Source organism: Helianthus annuus, chromosome 1 (genome assembly GCF_002127325.2).
Source record: "Helianthus annuus cultivar XRQ/B chromosome 1, HanXRQr2.0-SUNRISE, whole genome shotgun sequence".
NCBI lineage: Eukaryota > Viridiplantae > Streptophyta > Magnoliopsida > Asterales > Asteraceae > Helianthus > Helianthus annuus.
The window spans coordinates 133,064,683-133,081,930 of record NC_035433.2 but is presented as its reverse complement, the minus strand read 5'-3'; the positions used below and the strand labels follow the sequence as shown (position 1 = coordinate 133,081,930).

General features: G+C 38.5%; 1 protein-coding gene and 1 pseudogene across 1 annotated transcript; both read right to left on the bottom strand.

The window, feature by feature from the left end:
* Positions 1–327: 327 nt before the first annotated feature.
* On the bottom strand, positions 328–4,715 carry LOC110931780 (probable indole-3-pyruvate monooxygenase YUCCA10). The gene is made up of 5 exons (XM_022175160.1): positions 4,676–4,715; positions 1,147–1,772; positions 794–1,036; positions 593–715; positions 328–501 (listed from the first exon to the last, which is right to left on the bottom strand). Exons 1-5 carry the CDS (start codon positions 4,713–4,715, stop codon positions 328–330), a joined length of 1,206 nt encoding a protein of 401 aa, XP_022030852.1.
* A 259-nt stretch (positions 4,716–4,974) lies between these two features.
* LOC110931774 lies at positions 4,975–16,737 on the bottom strand (annotated as a pseudogene).
* Between the last annotated feature and the right edge of the window lie 511 nt (positions 16,738–17,248).

Sequence of the window (17,248 nt, the reverse complement as noted above, 5' to 3'; positions counted from 1 at the left end):
AACATAAAACCAAACAATTGATAAACTAACGGAAACCGAGTACAACTTTGTAATTTGTCGACTCCGCCATAACGCGCGGTTAGCCCAATGCTAGTATTGGTAATGTTTAACACTAAATATAATTGATCATTGGATCAGATAAAAAAACATAATAAATTTTAATGAATAGATCATATCCTTGACCGTGTATGTAAATATGGAAAAAAACTTAATATCAATAAATGTAATAAATAAAAAAAGTATTTAATGATATTAATGCATGATTAAAAGGAAATAAGCATTTAGATCATAAAGCCACTAAACTATCACATATTTTTTGATACAAGCTCATTTCCCATCAACAATACGGAAGATATCATTAGCAATATTCTTAGCATCATTTGAGATTCCAAATAATCCAGCACTAGCAAATCCAACACAATAAAGACCATTTTCTCCTTTCCAATGGTTAGGGCTTTTGTGTTTTGGCATTCCTTTTTCATTGAACAGACCTCCATCTTCCTAGATTAGACAAACAAAAAAAGAACATTAAGATTAACGAAAAAAACACAAAAGGTTAAGCTACGACATAAAATGTAGTAACTTCAATTACCTTAAGCCATTTCCGTACGGTGCTTTTAAAACCAGTAGCAAAGACAATGGCATCAAATTGCCTCTCTTGACCATTTGTAAATTTGATAATATCACCTTGTATATCTTTAATAGACGTCATAACCTTAAGCACACAAAGAAGATTATGCAATTAGTATTTGTTGTGTAGAAGTCATTTGATTTGATATGAAAACATTATCACAATGTTTCCCTTAATGTCTCCTGTTTTAATCTTTGAAATTGTTCCAACATCAATGACAGGTGATCTCCCTGTTTCTTTTTTAAGCAAGAATGGTCCTTTAAGTGGCCTTTGTATTCCGAATCTCCTAAGATCTCCATACAACAACTTACTTAACACTAAAACCATCTTATCCACAATTGTGCACCGAATATATTTTAAAAAATACATTCCAAGTTGCACTAACTCCTTGTTAAGCACATGTATCTGCCACAACAAAAAACAGAATGTTAAAATATAGCAAATACATTTTTCTAAATTTAATACACCACTTTTTCAAATTCAAACAACACGCGGGAGAACATTTAGTTGTTTACCGGGCTACGAACAACAACTGATGTTTGAGCACCCCAATTGCACAAATCATATGCAATTTCCATCCCAGAATTTCCGGCACCAACAACAAGCACATCCTTGTCTCCAAATGTCTTTCCATTTTCATACTCACTTGAGTGGATGACTAACCCTTTGAAGGTATCCAAGCCATAAACATTCGGAATAAAGCCTTCGCTATTTTCACCGGTTGCCACCACAAGAAACTCACTTACATACTCCTCGACCAAACCCGAAACATTATTTTGGGCGGTAACCACCCATTTTTGTGCACTCTTGTCATACCATGCACTCTCGACACTACGTTGGTACAACGGGTCTACATTAAAATGATAAACATAGTTTTTCAAGTATTGCACAAACATATTTTTTGGTACAAATGTGGGTGCAGACAAAGGAAATGGCATATGAGGAAGTTGACAAAAGTTTTTGGCTAAGTGAAGCTTTAAACGATCATAAGCCTTCTTTTGCCATAAAGATGCATAACAATCTTCCCTTTCAAGAACAATATTTGGGATTGAAAGAAGATTGAGACATGCTGATGTTGCAATGCCAGCAGGTCCTGCTCCAACTATCATAACAATGGTTTCTTGCTTTATTTTCTCAAGCTCTTTGATTGGTTTTTAGTAGTGAGTATTGTATGTGTTTGGATGCATTATGCAATGTGTATACCCTTTATATAGGAATAGAAATTTAGATGAAGAGTGTAAAATATATTTTCTTAAAATCATTTTTGGTTATTCAAATGTCTTCCCGCGTAAATTTAAAAAATATCGGTTATTGTTCAATGAATTGTTCCATCTTTAATGGAAACAAAACTTGAAAATTTATGTTTCAATACTTTATTTAACCATTCAATGCATGTATCTTGCATAAATTACTACATCATGTTCACACTAGACTTATGATCATTTAGCAAATTGTTCCCTTTTTGTTAGAAACTTCATCTGACTTGAATCTTAGTGTTCATAAGGTGCTAATTAATGCATGTATGTATCTTACACAAATTGTTAAATCTTGTAATTACATTTTTTTCTTTATATCAAAGACAAACATTAAACACTTAAACATAGGAATTTTAATCACTAGTATTAATCGTTATTAAAGTAAAGTATATTATGTTAAAATTAGAATTACTAAATTATACATTGTATTCGAATGGTGCGTTTTATAAAGAAAATTTTCAAATAGGAAATTATCTTGAAGAGGATATGATATATGTGAAGTAAAAAATTTATTAAGTGAGTTTTGCGTGTATAAAGCGTATGAACTATCCACGATGCGACTCATGTATTTTAAGAAAATAATATATGTGTCGCTAAATTACAATTGGATTTTAGATGCAACGTCAAAACAACTTGGATAGACCATTATATTCCTATAATTTATTCATGTCTCACACTACTTTGACAACTTTTACGCATTATTGTAACTAGGTTAGATGTACATATAATAACTTGCCTAGCGCAACAAGGCAACAACCACAGCTGGGACTGTCTTAGGACAGATCAAAGAGCATTGGGAAAAAGGCGGGTTTTTCGATCAATTGAGGCTGCTGCCACTGGACAAAGTTGATCGAACCTTCACATGTATGTTAGTATGTGTAAATTCACTAAATTGTATGTCGCTACCAGAGGGTTACTCCGTTTTCAGAGTGGGGTGGTCTCATTGGTCCATGCCTCCTTTTTTGTTTTCTTTTTAACATAAAACAAAACCATTGATTGACCAAACACAACCAAGGGACATCTGATAAGAAACTGTAGGTGTTAGGTGGCGGTGATGATTTCAGTTGCGGTGGGGACGTTTTGCCAGATAGAGACAGAGAGAGGTTGGGCATTGTAACATTGGTGGAAACATAATTGTGGCAGTCGGCGGGGGTGGCAACCGGTGAACGAAAGTTGTTATTGGTTGAGTAGTTCTTAGTTGTAATAACAGAGTACATAGAGTGTTTGGGAGGCCAGAAACGACAACGTAACGGTATTGCAGTGGTAGAATCCCCTTGGTCATGTGTTGTGTGGTTGTTGGCGACGACAAAGAGTTGAAGAAACTGATATGGGTGAAATAGAGAAAGTGCGTGTACTTGTTTTTGTGTGTGTGTGTGTGTGTGTGTGTGAATGAGTAGACGGTGGAGGTGGTTCTGGTTAAGAAAAACCAGCGGCTGGATGTGAGTAGGCAAAATGCTAAGGCTGAAATGTGGATTCCATCATTATATTATCAATTTAATATAGACATAGAAATGTTATTATATATAATTTCTAGTGTTATGACATGTTCATCCAAATGATAATATATTTTCTAAAATGTTACTATAAAATAATTCAAATCATTTTTTTTATTTTAATAACGTTTTTCTAAAGCTAACATAATATATATTAACACCATTACTCATTTCATTTTTAATGAACCGAAGAGAGAGAGCAAAGCTTAATATATGGAAATTTGAGACGCGCAGTCTGCTCTTGGATTTTCGTCTTTTTTATAGTTAAATAATAAAAAAAGTAAAAAACCGAACACGTTTTGACATCCCTTTAGGTATATATAGATAAACTTTTAGGCATGTTATAGCTTTTATTTTATGAGTTCTCTCTTTCGTTAGTAACTAATACAAATTGTGTAATATGCATATTAAATATAGAAAATGTACTTTCAAAATATAAACAAACCGGTAAAAGAAAAGGGAACTCATATCGGTAGTATCAGTATTTCTTTCTACAAGTTTCTATTGATGTAAAACACGTATTCCCATTATTTTGGGCATATAATTACTTCACTCATGTTGGTAGTATCAATACTGATATTCCTTTCTACAAGTTTCTATTGATGTAAAACACGTATTCTCATTATTTTGGGCATATAATGACTTCATTTTCTGTGTTTTTCTTTGGGTTGATGTTGTTATACTAATTGTCTATGTCATATTGATGTCGTAACAAAACAACCATTACCAAACGAAATTCCACCGCAACGCGCGACAGATTTTACTAGTGAAGTATAATACATATTATTAAAATTATAACCACATATAGAATTAAATATGAAAATATATTAGTCACTAGGGCTCGGTTCAAATGAAAACCACCACGAGTTGTGAGAACCGTGAGAACTTTTTCTTCCCACGCGAGTTGGGCCAATTTTTTTTTGCACAAACCTAGATGAAGATATTATAAACACATCCGAAAGAGAAAGTAAAAAAATTGTCGAGTCTGTAGTTTTGACTGATGCAAGTTTCTTTACGCGCTAATGTAAATTTTGTATGAAGATAAATATTTTTTATGCTAATGTAAATGTGGGTATGCGGCATTTTTAAATTTTTTTTCCTGAAACAAGTGATTATTTTAATACTTTTGAGAAAAAAAAATCGGAAAAAAACCTTATGGATGGCCTAGTTCTCACAGTTCTCACAACTCAAGGTGGTTCTCATTGCAACTTTAGAGATAAACTAAAGGTAAACAAGTACAATGTTGTAAATTGTTATTATAACCTAACATAAAACCAAACAATTGATAAACTAACGGAAACCGAGTACAACTTTGTAATTTGTCGACTCCGCCATAACGCGCGGTTAGCCTAATGCTAGTATTGGTAATGTTTAACACTAAATATAATTGATCATTGGATCAGATAAAAAAATCATAATAAATTTGAATTAATAGATCATATCCTTGACCGTGTATGTAAATATGGAAAAAAACTTAATATCAATAAATGTAATAAATAAAAAAAAGTATCTAATGATATTAATGCATGATTAAAAGGAAATAAGAATTTAGATCATAAAGCCACTAAACTATCACATATTTTTTGATACAAGCTCATTTCCCATCAACAATACGGAAGATATCATTAGCAATATTCTTAGCATCATTTGAGATTCCAAATAATCCAGCACTAGCAAATCCAACACAATAAAGACCATTTTCTCCTTTCCAATGGTTAGGGCTTTTGTGTTTTGGCATTCCTTTTTCATTGAACAGACCTCCATCTTCCTAGATTAGACAAACAAAAAAAGAACATTAAGATTAACGAAAAAAACACAAAAGGTTAAGATACGACATAAAATGTAGTAACTTCAATTACCTTAAGCCATTTCCGTACGGTGCTTTTAAAACCAGTAGCAAAGACAATGGCATCAAATTGCCTCTCTTGACCATTTGTAAATTTGATAATATCACCTTGTATATCTTTAATAGACGTCATAACCTTAAGCACACAAAGAAGATTAAGTAATTAGTATTTGTTGTTTAGAAGTCATTTGATTTGATATGAAAACATTATCACAATGTTTACCTTAATGTCTCCTGTTTTAATCTTTGAAATTGTTCCAACATCAATGACAGGTGATCTCCCTGTTTCTTTTTTAAGCAAGAATGGTCCTTTAAGTGGCCTTTGTATTCCAAATCTCCCAAGACCTCCATATAACAACTTACTTAAAACTAAAACCATCTTATCCACAATTGTGCACCGAATATATTTTAAAAAATACATTCCAAGTTGCACTAACTCCTTGTTAAGTACATGTATCTGCCACAACAAAAAACAGAATGTTAAAATATAGCAAATACATTTTTCTAAATTTAATACACCACTTTTTCAAATTCAAACAACACGCGGGAGAACATTTAGTTGTTTACCGGGCTACGAACAACAACTGATGTTTGAGCACCCCAATTGCACAAATCATATGCAATTTCCATCCCAGAATTTCCGGTACCAACAACAAGCACATCTGTGACAACCCGAACCTTCACGGTTAGTAACGTTTAAATCTTGTGACCTAATTAACCCGGTTAGATAACTTGTTGGAATTCGGAATTTGTTGGGTCGTGTATATTGGGCCAATACTTACATCTTACTAGTATTTACCATATCAGCCCAAAGAGAGTTAGTGAGCCCAACAAGTTGGATTGTAAACGTGTGGTGTGTTATTGAACTTGGCCCAGTTAGCATAATTAATTGAATTGGACTAGTCATTGTTCCGTATTATCTAGTAATCGGCCCAACCCCCTTTACTGTTTTACTTAGCAAGGGTAACCGGCCCACTTCATTATCCATATTGGTGCATGTATACGAATTATACTCGGGTTCTATTCTTTATCAGTTTAAAACTAAAACAAACTCTATCCCCTCTCTCAATCTTGCGACGGCAGACCTCCCCTTGTTGTCGAAGCCTTTTCTTCTTGGAGATCACCCTTTGTGTTTAACTAATATCAATCTCTTGGTTAGTCAATTTTGCTTATTAAACTCTTGATTTATCATGTTCATTTATGTGCTAGATATCTGACTAAACGGCCCGACTACGTGATTGACTGCTAAGTGAATTAAATGGTGTGGTGATGTTTTGTTTGTTGAGGGTGGAATCTGTATGCATAGGACATAGTTCTCATGTTTTTATTAACAAAGATTTACATATGGGTAGTTCGGATGTTAAAGCATGTTGAGTATGTATAATCTTGATTTGATTATGAATCGTTATCATCATGAGGATGTTTTGATGTTATATTCGTTGGAATCATTAATCTATGTGTTAACAGAATGTATGTTAGTTGCTAGTCTAGATTAGGTAAGGCTATGGATCATATGAGTGTAATCGGAGGTATGATTGAATTAGTTATGATATGTGATATTGGATGATTGACGATTATGATGTTCATATATGAATTGATAATATGATCATAGCGATTCCTTAGCGTGTAGGGTGTCTTGCCATGTGATTTGGATTGCTAGATTACACGAAACTAGTCACTGTTGAGGTTAGGATGATGATTGATTTCGTTGGACCGATTATTTGGATGTAATCAATAAATGCTTATGAAGTGATGATTGATGATTTGATCATGTGACCCCTAAGTGAGCGGTGCACATGTTACAAGGGATCCCACATGCTTTCTGTTATACACCACAAACATGTAAGACTATTATATGCATAAATTAATTGAGAATAAATGGAATGGGTTGTGAACTAAGTCTATTATATGCTTTTTATTGTACAAAGGTTTAGGGTGGAACATTTAATTGGGCTGTAAAGGAATGAACTAACAAAACAAATTCATGACTTGAGTGGGCCGTAAATGAATAACAAGAGTTTATGGCTAAGAACCTGTTGTGATGTATTGGTTAAATGGGCTGGGTAATTGGGCTTGTGTTTTAAATGTGTTCGATTATGCTGGGCCGCACTGCAGGTTGCCACACTTAACCGGGCCTAAAACCATGTGGGCCGCACCTTAGATTGGTTGATATAATAAACTGTCAAGAACTGTGTAGTCGGCAATACCCGTGATACGAGATTACTTGAGATCCAAATAATTATTGTATATTATGTGAACCTGTGTTGTGAATCTACGTGAACTGTTACACCATACGTGCAACGGGATGATCAATCTGTGCTTACAACTTGTTAGAATAGTGGATTTTTGGTGCATGAATCTGATTATAGTCGGTAACTATGTTAGGATTGATTTGAGCAACTGAACACGTAATTAGTCTTACCGAGCAAACCAAAGGTGAGTTCACTGCTCTTTTCCAAGCATGCATCCCGGGAAGGGATATTGGGTAACGTTCCAGGGGGAATGCAGGTTATTGGGATGTTGGTTATTACTCAGTTTCTATCATATAAGACCCCTTACATCTACCGACAGTTGCCGGGAAGGCAACGAGGTTATTAGTTGATAGCGCTATTAGGTTTGGCACCCTCACACCGTCTCAGGGAGGTCGGGCGTGAACTAATTTCCTTAAAGCATGACCAATGTTTTGATAGAGACATTGGGGTTGGGCAAACACATCTTGTAGCCATTTCGGTAATCGAGTTAATAACAACATCAAATCAAATTGATGAACTGTTTTGTATATACATCTGGTAAGCTAAACTCGGTAACAAAACTTTGAACTCACCAGCGTTGTCTGACACACTTGTTTGCATGCTTGTAGGTCGTTAGCTGTTTGCATTGGAACTTGCTGTCTGGAGTAGCTGGAGTCTCATGGATCGATTGGGGGAATTAATGCTATTGATTTCTTGATACTATATTTTGGTTTTTAAACTATTTGACTTTGCTTCCGCTGAATACTTTGGTTTCTTTTGAACTTGGATGGTGTTTTATTAATAATTAAGAACTTTATTTTAGAAACATGTATGGGTTCTATGTAATTAGTGGCTCATTTCTGGTACGTCACACACCTATCAGGGACACTCCCTAAGTGGTATTTTGGGGGTGTGACAGTTTGGTATCAGAGCCACTGGTTATAGTGAACTTGGTTTTAAAACGTTTTTACAAAACCAGACTATAACCGAACAACTTCGAAAATCGACCATGACACTCAGCTCCAGATTGCAAGGTTCGTCTTCTAATTACTTCATGCATTACTTGTTTAGTAGTCATACACTTACAGTTTGAACGAAACGATATATTAGCTACTATGGTGACTTGATAGTGTGACACTACTCTTTGAATTTTGTGAATCATAATCCTATACTACCCACTGTTGGCTATTTGAATGCGGGGGAAAACATTTAGCGCAAGTTAAGAGGCACTGAGATGAGCATGCAAATTGCCTTATTATTATGGGTGCACACATAATAATAATGTGGGGTGCATGTAAGTCCCAGTGAGGCTTAACGAACGTGAGAAGGATTCTGCCCTATTATGTGTAAACTTGATAGTTGTAGATTTTAATGTGGAACTTGACTTTTACCTCGTTTCGACCCTTAAGATAGTTCCCTTCTCTTATTTAGAACCATGAGTGGGCGTGGAGGAGGCCGAGGTGGCGGACGTGGCCACAATGCTTTGACGCAGGCCGAATTAACCAACCTGATCAACATTCGTGTAGCTGAAGCCCTAGCGGCTTACCAGGCTGGTGCGATATGTGCCAATTATTTTCTATCCTTGTGTCGTGTACTCGAATCTTACTTGTGCGTTGTACGTTCTTTCGTTTTAGGTCAACCTGCGAATCAAAACCATCCACCTGCTCCACCTGTTTGTACGTTCAAGATGTTCATGGATTGCAAGCCACAGACTTTCAGTGGGACTGAAGGGGCTGTAGGACTCCTGCGATGGTTTGAGAAGGCAGAGGCGATATTCGCGATGTGTAATTGTCCTGCTGGGGACAGAGTAAAGTATGCTACGGGCACGCTTGAGGATGGTGCCCTGACGTGGTGGAATGCCCAGGTGTAGATGTTGGGTATCGAAATGGCGAATGCCACCACTTGGGATGACTTTAAGGAGTTGATGAGGGAGGAGTATTGTCCTCGTGATGAGATTCAGAAACTGGAGAACGAGTATTATAATCTGAAAATGGAGGGATCTGAGATTGAAGCATACACGAGGAGGTCCAATGATTTAGCAACTTTGTGCCCTAACCTGTCTCGACCTCCACCCCGGCGAATCGAGTTGTATCTCAAGGGCTTAGCACCAGCTGTTAAGGGGTACGTTACTGCTGCAAACCTAGACAATCTGCCCCGTATCGTCCGTTTAGCACATAAGATTACTGACCAAGAGGTCGAACGTAACAATTTGCCGCCACGTGTTTCTGCTACTACTTCGACTGCTACAGCCACCACACCTGCTAGTGATAATAAACGCAAGTGGAACGATACTGATAAAGCAACCAGTGCAGGTCAATCCCAGAAAAGGTCCGATAACAACCACAATCGCAGTTTCAGTCAGTCTTCTTCAGTTAATCAAGGCCATGGCAGCAATCAAAATCAGGGTTCCTATGTTGGAAAGAAGCCACAGTGCAACAAGTGTGGCTATCATCACTATGGACAGTGCCTCCGACTTGTCGTAGATGTGAGAAAGTGGGCCATGAGGCCAAAGACTGTAGAGCCCCACAGCCAAAGCAGCAGCAGCAGCAGCAAAGCCAGCAGCACCAGCGACAACAAAGGCAACAACCACAGCAGAATCAGGGTGTTAAGAAAGTGTGTTTCCAGTGTGGGGACGAGGGCCACTTCAAGCGGGATTACCCTCAGCTGAATCAGAATGCCAATAACAACAACAATGCTGGGAACAATAACAACAGGAACAACAACAATGGGGGCAATGGAGGAAATGGTGCACATGCGAGGGTGTTCACTATTGGAGCTGGGGAAGCTAGGAATGATGGCAACGTAGTGACTGGCACGTTTTTGATAAACAACATCTTTGCTTCTGTTTTATTCGACTCTGGTGCCGATTACAGTTACGTATCTTTGGAGTTCAGTAGTCGTTTTGGATTGAGTCCTACGCCTCTTGTCACTAAACATATAGTAGAACTAGCTAATGGTAAATCGATAGAGGCTTCTCATGTCCTGTTCGGTTGTAAACTCGATCTTATGGGTCAAGTGTTCGACATTGACCTACTCCCTGTTACTCTTGGAAGTTTTGACGTAGTCGTTGGCATGGATTGGTTGTCCAAGCACCAGGCGGAAATTCTTTGCAAGGAGAAAATTATGCGTATTCCTCTCCCTAGCGGAGAATCCTTATCGGTTCAGGGTCATCATAGTGGTGCCATGGTTGGCATTATCTCGGCGATGAAGGCTCAGAAGTGTTTACGCAAGGGCTACCCTGCTCTTTTAGCTCTTGTTTCTGACTCGCGGTCTGATGAGAGAAGGATCGAGGATCTTCCAGTGGTTCGTGAATTTCCTGATGTATTTCCTGAAGAACTCCCTGGTTTACCTCCACATCGTCAGGTGGAATTTCAGATCGACCTCGCGCCAGGAGCAGCCCCGGTTGCTCGTGCTCCTTATCGTCTTGCGCCAGGAGAGTTACAGGAGTTGTCGAATCAACTCCAAGAGCTGTTGGATAGGGGTTTTATCCGACCTAGTTTTTCGCCTTGGGGAGCCCCAGTACTGTTTGTGAAGAAGAAGGATGGGTCCTTTCGGATGTGCATAGATTATCGTGAGCTCAACAAGGTGACAATCAAAAATCGCTACCCTTTACCACGCATTGACGACTTGTTTGACCAGCTGCAAGGGTCGAGTTTTTATTCCAAGATCGACTTAAGGTCGGGCTATCATCAGGTACGAGTCAGGGAGGAGGATGTTCTAAAGATGGCTTTTCGAACGCGGTATGGCCACTACAAGTTTTTGGTTATGCCGTTTGGGATGACTAATGCGCCAGCGGTCTTCATGGATCTCATGAACCGCGTGTGCAAACCGTATCTCGACGACTTTGTTATCGTTTTCATCGACGACATCTTGATTTATTCCAAGAGCGAGGAGGACCATGAGCGACACCTACGTCTTATCTTGGAGCTCCTGAGGAAGGAGCAACTTTACGCGAATTTTTCTAAGTGTGACTTCTGGATTCGAGAGGTACACTTCCTGGGGCATATTGTTAACGAAAAGGGTATACACGTGGATCCTACTAAGATCGATGCTATTAGGAATTGGGCGGCACCGAAGAATCCTTTGGAGGTGCGACAATTTCTTGGTCTTGCAGGGTACTATCGTCGGTTCATTCAGGATTTCTCAAAGATCGCTCAACCTCTTACCTCCTTGATGCAAAAGAACGTAGTTTATTCTTGGGGAGCGAGGCAGGAGGATGCTTTCCAACTTTTGAAGCAGAAATTGTGCAGCGCACTGATCTTGTCTCTACCAGAGGGTACGGAAGATTTTGTGGTTTATTGTGATGCATCGATTCAGGGTCTCGGTTGTGTGTTGATGCAGCGCGGCAAAGTGATAGCATATGCTTCTCGACAGTTGAAAGTACACGAGAAGAATTATACGACTCATGACTTGGAGTTAGGAGCTGTGGTTTTCGCGTTGAAGATCTGGAGGCACTATCTGTACGGTACCAAATGCACCATCTACACCGATCACAGAAGCCTTCAGCATATCTTCGACCAGAAGGATTTGAACATGCGGCAACGGCGTTGGATAGAGCTTTTGAACGATTATGAGTGTGCTATCAAGTATCATCCGGGCAAAGCAAATGTTGTGGCCGACGCTCTCAGTCGAAAGGATACTGCACCTAAGCGTGTGCGAGCATTACAACTCACCATTCAATCTAGTCTTCCTTCCCAGATACGAGATGCTCAGGTAGAAGCGTTGAAACCCGAAAACGTCAGGGCTGAAGCTCTACGCGGCTCAAGGCAACGGTTAGAACAAAAGGGAAACGGCGCCTACTACGTAACCGGACGCATCTGGGTCCCATTCTATGGCAATTTACGAGAACTTGTAATGGAGGAAGCACACAAGTCTCGCTACTCAGTACATCCTGGTTCGGATAAGATGTACCACGACCTGAAGACTACGTATTGGTGGCCTAGCATGAAAGCTCACATAGCAACTTACGTTAGCAAATGTTTGACTTGTGCTAAAGTCAAAGCGGAGCATCAGAAGCCCGCGGGTCTACTTGAGCAGCCAAAGATACCCACGTGGAAGTGGGAGCAGATCGCCATGGATTTCGTTACAGGTTTACCAAGGACTCAGGCTGGAAACGATACTATTTGGGTGATTGTTGATCGTCTCACGAAGTCAGCGCATTTTCTGGCAATCAAGGAAACGGATAAATTTTCACAGCTGGCGGCAGTTTATCTTAAGGAGGTGGTTTCTAGGCATGGGGTGCCAACTTCTATCATTTCAGATCGAGATCCGCGTTTCACTTCTGAATTGTGGCAGTCAATGCATAAATCGTTCGGTTCACAACTCGATATGAGTACCGCTTATCACCCACAGACGGATCGCTCCATTCAGACGCTTGAGGACATGCTGCGGGCATGTGTTATTGACTTTGGCAAGAGCTGGGAGAAACATCTGCCGTTGATAGAGTTCTCCTACAACAACAGCTACCACACTAGTATTCAGGCAGCTCCGTTCGAAGCATTATACGGGCGGAAATGCCGTTCTCCTCTCTGTTAGGCCGAGGTAGGTGATAGTCAGATCACAGGTCCTGAGCTTGTTCTTGAAACGCCAGAAATGATTGTTCAGATTAGGAATCGTATGGCAGCGGCGCGTGATCGTCAGAAAAGCTACGCTGACAAGCGTAGGAAACCGTTAGAGTTTGCAGTAGGTGACCGCGTTATGTTTAAAGTGTTGCCGTGGAAGGGTGTCGTACGCTTTGGGAAGCGCGGCAAGCTTAATCCGCGTTACGTCAGGCCTTTTAGAATTCTGGAGTGGATCGGTAAAGTCGCTTACAGGCTCGAGTTACCTGCTGAGTTGGGTAATGTTCACAATGTCTTTCACGTTTCGCAGTTAAAGAAGTGTCTGTCTGATGAGACACTGGCTGTGCCGTTTCAAGAGCTGAAGATTGATGATAAGTTGCAGTTTGTTGAAGAACCTATTGAGATCATGGATCGAGAGGTCAAGGTGCGTAAACATAGTCGTATTCCGATTGTGAGAGTTCGTTGGAACTCAAGACGTGGACCGAAGTTCACGTGGGAGCGTGAAGATCAAATGAAACTCAAGTATCCTCAACTTTTTCCTAATGATCAGTCTAAGTCTGGTAGTACTGGTGAATTTCGGGACGAAATTCCCAATCAAGTTGGGATTGATGTGACACCTGAGCAGAATCCGCAACAATCCTGATTTATCACTTCATTCATCTATGCTTACTTGTCAAATTTCGGGACGAAATTTCCTTCAAGTTGGGGATGATGTGACAACCCGAACCTTCACGGTTAGTAACGTTTAAATCTTGTGACCTAATTAACCCGGTTAGATAACTTGTTGGAATTCGGAATTTGTTGGGTCGTGTATATTGGGCCAATATTTACATCTTACTAGTATTTACCATATCAGCCCAAAGAGAGTTAGTGAGCCCAACAAGTTGGATTGTAAACGTGTGGTGTGTTATTGAACTTGGCCCAGTTAGCATAATTTATTGAATTGGACTAGTCATTGTTCCGTATTATCTAGTAATCGGCCCAACCCCCTTTACTGTTTTACTTAGCAAGGGTAACCGGCCCACTTCATTATCCATATTGGTGCATGTATACCAATTATACTCGGATTCTATTCTTTATCAGTTTAAAACTAAAACAAACTCTATCCCCTCTCTCAATCTTGCGACGGCAGACCTCCCCTTGTTGTCGAAGCCTTTTCTTCTTGGAGATCACCCTTTGTGTTTAACTAATATCAATCTCTTGGTTAGTCAATTTTGCTTATTAAACTCTTGATTTATCATGTTCATTTATGTGCTAGATATCTAACTAAAGGCCCGACTACGTGATTGACTGCTAAGTGAATTAAATGGTGTGGTGATGTTTTGTTTGTTGAGGGTGGAATCTGTATGCATAGGACATAGTTCTCATGTTTTTATTAACAAAGATTTACATATGGGTAGTTCGGATGTTAAAGCATGTTGAGTATGTATAATCTTGATTTGATTATGAATCGTTATCATCATGAGGATGTTTTGATGTTATATTCATTGGAATCATTAATCTATGCGTTAACAGAATGTATGTTAGTTGCTAGTCTAGATTAGGTAAGGCTATGGATCATATGAGTGTAATCGGAGGTATGATTGAATTAGTTATGATATGTGATATTGGATGATTGACGATTATGATGTTCATATATGAATTGATAATATGATCATAGCGATTCCTTAGCGTGTAGGGTGTCTTGCCATGTGATTTGGATTGCTAGATTACACGAAACTAGTCACTGTTGAGGTTAGGATGATGATTGATTTCGTTGGACCGATTATTTGGATGTAATCAATAAATGCTTATGAAGTGATGATTGATGATTTGATCATGTGACCCCTAAGTGAGCGGTGCACATGTTACAAGGGATCCCACATGCTTTCTGTTATACACCACAAACATGTAAGACTATTATATGCATAAATTAATTGAGAATAAATGGAATGGGTTGTGAACTAAGTCTATTATATGCTTTTTATTGTACAAAGGTTTAGGGTGGAACATTTAATTGGGCTGTAAAGGAATGAACTAACAAAACAAATTCATGACTTGAGTGGGCCGTAAATGAATAACAAGAGTTTATGGCTAAGAACCTGTTGTGATGTATTGGTTAAATGGGCTGGGTAATTAGGCTTGTGTTTTGAATGTGTTCGATTGTGCTGGGCCGCACTGCAGGTTGCCACACTTAACCAGGCCTAAAACCATGTGGGCCGCACCTAAGATTGGTTGATATAATAAACTGTCAAGAACTGTGTAGTCGGCAATACCCGTGATACGAGATTACTTGAGATCCAAATAATTATTGTATATTATGTGAACCTGTGTTGTGAATCTACGTGAACTGTTACACCATACGTGCAACGGGATGATCAATCTGTGCTTACAACTTGTTAGAATAGTGGATTTTTGGTGCATGAATCTGATTATAGTCGGTAACTATGTTAGGATTGATTTGAGCCACTGAACACGTAATTAGTCTTACCGAGCAAACCAAAGGTGAGTTCACTGCTCTTTTCCAAGCATGCATCCCGGGAAGGGATATTGGGTAACGTTCCAAGGGGAATGCAGGTTATTGGGATGTTGGTTATTACTCAGTTTCTATCATATAAGACCCCTTACATCTATTGACAGTTGCCGGTAAGGCAACGAGGTTATTAGTTGATAGCGTTATTAGGTTTGGCACCCTCACACCGTCTCAGGGATGTCGGGCGTGAACTAATTTCCTTAAAGCATGACCAATGTTTTGATAGAGACATTGGGGTTGGGCAAACACATCTTGTAGCCATTCCGGTAATCGAGTTAATAACAACATCAAATCAAATTGATGAACTGTTTTGTATATACATCTGGTAAACTAAACTCGGTAACAAAACTTTGAACTCACTAGCGTTGTCTGACACACTTGTTTGCATGCTTGTAGGTCGTTAGCTGTTTGCATTGGAACTTGCTGTCTGGAGTAGCTGGAGTCTCATGGATCGATTGGGGGAATTAATGCTATTGATTTCTTGATACTATATTTTGGTTTTTAAACTATTTGACTTTGCTTCCGCTGAATACTTTGGTTTCTTTTGAACTTGGATGGTGTTTTATTAATAATTAAGAACTTTATTTTAGAAACATGTATGGGTTCTATGTAATTAGTGGCTCATTGCTAGTACGTCACACACCTATCAGGGACACTCCCTAAGTGGTATTTTGGGGGTGTGACAACATCCTTGTCTCCAAATGTCTTTCCATTTTCATACTCACTTGAGTGGATGACTAACCCTTTGAAGGTATCCAAGCCATAAACATTCGGAATAAAGCCTTCGCTATTTTCACCGGTTGCCACCACAAGAAACTCACTTACATACTCCTCGACCAAACCCGAAACATTATTTCGGGCGGTAACCACCCATTTTTGTGCACTCTTGTCATACCATGCACTCTCGACACTACGTTGGTATAATGGGTCTACATTAAAATGATAAAACATAGTTTTTCAAGTATTGCACAAACATATTTTTTGGTACAAATGTGGGTGCAGACAAAGGAAATGGCATATGAGGAAGTTGACAAAAGTTTTTGGCTAAGTGAAGCTTTAAACGATCATAAGCCTTCTTTTGCCATAAAGATGCATAACAATCTTCCCTTTCAAGAACAATATTTGTGATTGAAAGAAGATTGAGACATGCTGATGTTGCAATGCCAGCAGGTCCTGCTCCAACTATCATAACAATGGTTTCTTGCTTCATTTTCTTAAGCTCTTTGATTGGTTTTTAGTAGTGAGTATTGTATGTGTTTGGATGCATTATGCAATGTGTATACCCTTTATATAGGAATAGAAATTTAGATGAAGAGTGTAAAATATATTTTCTTAAAATCATTTTTGGTTATTCAAATGTCTTCCCGCGTAAATTTAAAAAATATCGGTTATTGTTCAATGAATTGTTCCATCTTTAATGGAAACAAAATTTGAAAATTTATGTTTCAATACTTTATTTAACCATTCTATGCATGTATCTTGCATAAATTACTACATCATGTTCACACTAGACTTATGATCATTTAGCAAATTGTTCCCTTTTTGTTAGAAACTTCATCTGACTTGAATCTTAGTGTTCATAAGGTGCTAATTAATGCATGTATGTATCTTACAATCTTGTAATTACATTTTTTTTTCTTTATATCAAAGACAAACATTAAACACTTAAACATAGGAATTTTAATCACTAGTATTAATCGTTATTAAAAGTAAAGTATATT